At 43.9% G+C, this 1,149-nt stretch overlaps 1 protein-coding gene across 1 annotated transcript in view; it reads right to left on the reverse strand.

Annotated features, from left to right (window-relative positions):
* The window catches only part of WHAMM (WAS protein homolog associated with actin, golgi membranes and microtubules), a 9,684-nt gene extending 9,208 nt beyond the window's left edge, over positions 1 to 476 (reverse strand). Inside the window, exon 1 of the mRNA XM_010132333.1 lies at positions 333 to 476. Within this exon, the coding sequence (XP_010130635.1) occupies positions 333 to 476 (144 nt within the window). The remainder of the gene's footprint in view (positions 1 to 332) is intronic.
* Positions 477 to 1,149: the final 673 nt, after the last annotated feature.

Consider the following 1,149-nt stretch of genomic DNA (forward strand, 5'->3'; position numbering starts at 1 on the left):
AGATCTCGGTAAATGCAGCCTAGCAGAGAGTAAACTCCAGAGGTGGAGCTTGGGGATGTTTTCCTTTTAATGCCTCAAAACAGAGGGGACTGGGACTCTGGTGGCAAGACTCTGCAGTTCTAGTCAAGCCAATACCGTGGACTCTCAGATCCTCCAAGAGTGGTTCTGCCCTAACTCTGAAACTTCTCAGTCATATTTGGTGACTTGGCAGGAGAAAAAAGTAGGTATAGGCAGAAGTAGGGAATGTTAAGTGATTTGAGTTAAAACTGCTCCAAGACCAGCTGATGCCCTACTATGTAACTTTGTCTTTCACTTCGTAAGGGCAGACCTACCAGGATTTCCAGTTTGTACAGTGTCGCCAGCTCTCGCATATCTCTGAAGGGCTGCAGTAAATACTGGTAGAATTGTGTTGCCATGGTGACCAAATCCTGATAAGCTTCGTCTTCTTCTTCATATACCTTCATCAAAGCCACCATTGTGTCAGCATTTTTATGCTGCTGAAGAACCTAGTGGAATAAAAGGTAAATCAGACTTAGCTGCTTTGCATTCGTGTGTGCTGACTGCTGATGAGCTTTGGTGGAAAGGACCTGCCGTTTGTCTCTCGACAAACAGGCACCTCACAGGCACTACACCTCCCACCACACAGGAGGTGTATGCCAGGCACTCAGCAGCCATCCCTAGCTGCAAATATCTTTAACACCACACTGTTAAAGGCATTAACTGCTGCATATTGCACTGGGAGACTGCAGGGCGTACCACACCTACGGCTTCCACCACAGAAATTCGAATAGCTACATGCAGATGACTTGGTTGGTGCTTTTTACAAACACAAATGAGAAACTGGGTAAGTCTGTGTACTGGAAGGACAAGTAAGGTAGCTCTCACATTGCTTCCACAATTACTAAATGCCTGCTAATAAGAATTGAGTTTCTGGATCCAGAATTTCTGACTTTGGGCATAGAAAAAAATCAGATTGCATTTTAAAACTGAGAGTTCAGAAACAGTTTTCTAGTCCCGATACACCCTTTAACATTTGTATGATCTATAACAGACACACTAGCCCTTATGTAAGGACTTTATTTGCTTCTATGACAAAACACAAAGTTGGAAACTTCCCTTCAGTTTTACTTGCTTACTGTCACCAACCAA

Source organism: Buceros rhinoceros, unplaced genomic scaffold, assembly GCF_000710305.1.
Source record: "Buceros rhinoceros silvestris isolate BGI_N320 unplaced genomic scaffold, ASM71030v1 scaffold1623, whole genome shotgun sequence".
NCBI lineage: Eukaryota > Metazoa > Chordata > Aves > Bucerotiformes > Bucerotidae > Buceros > Buceros rhinoceros.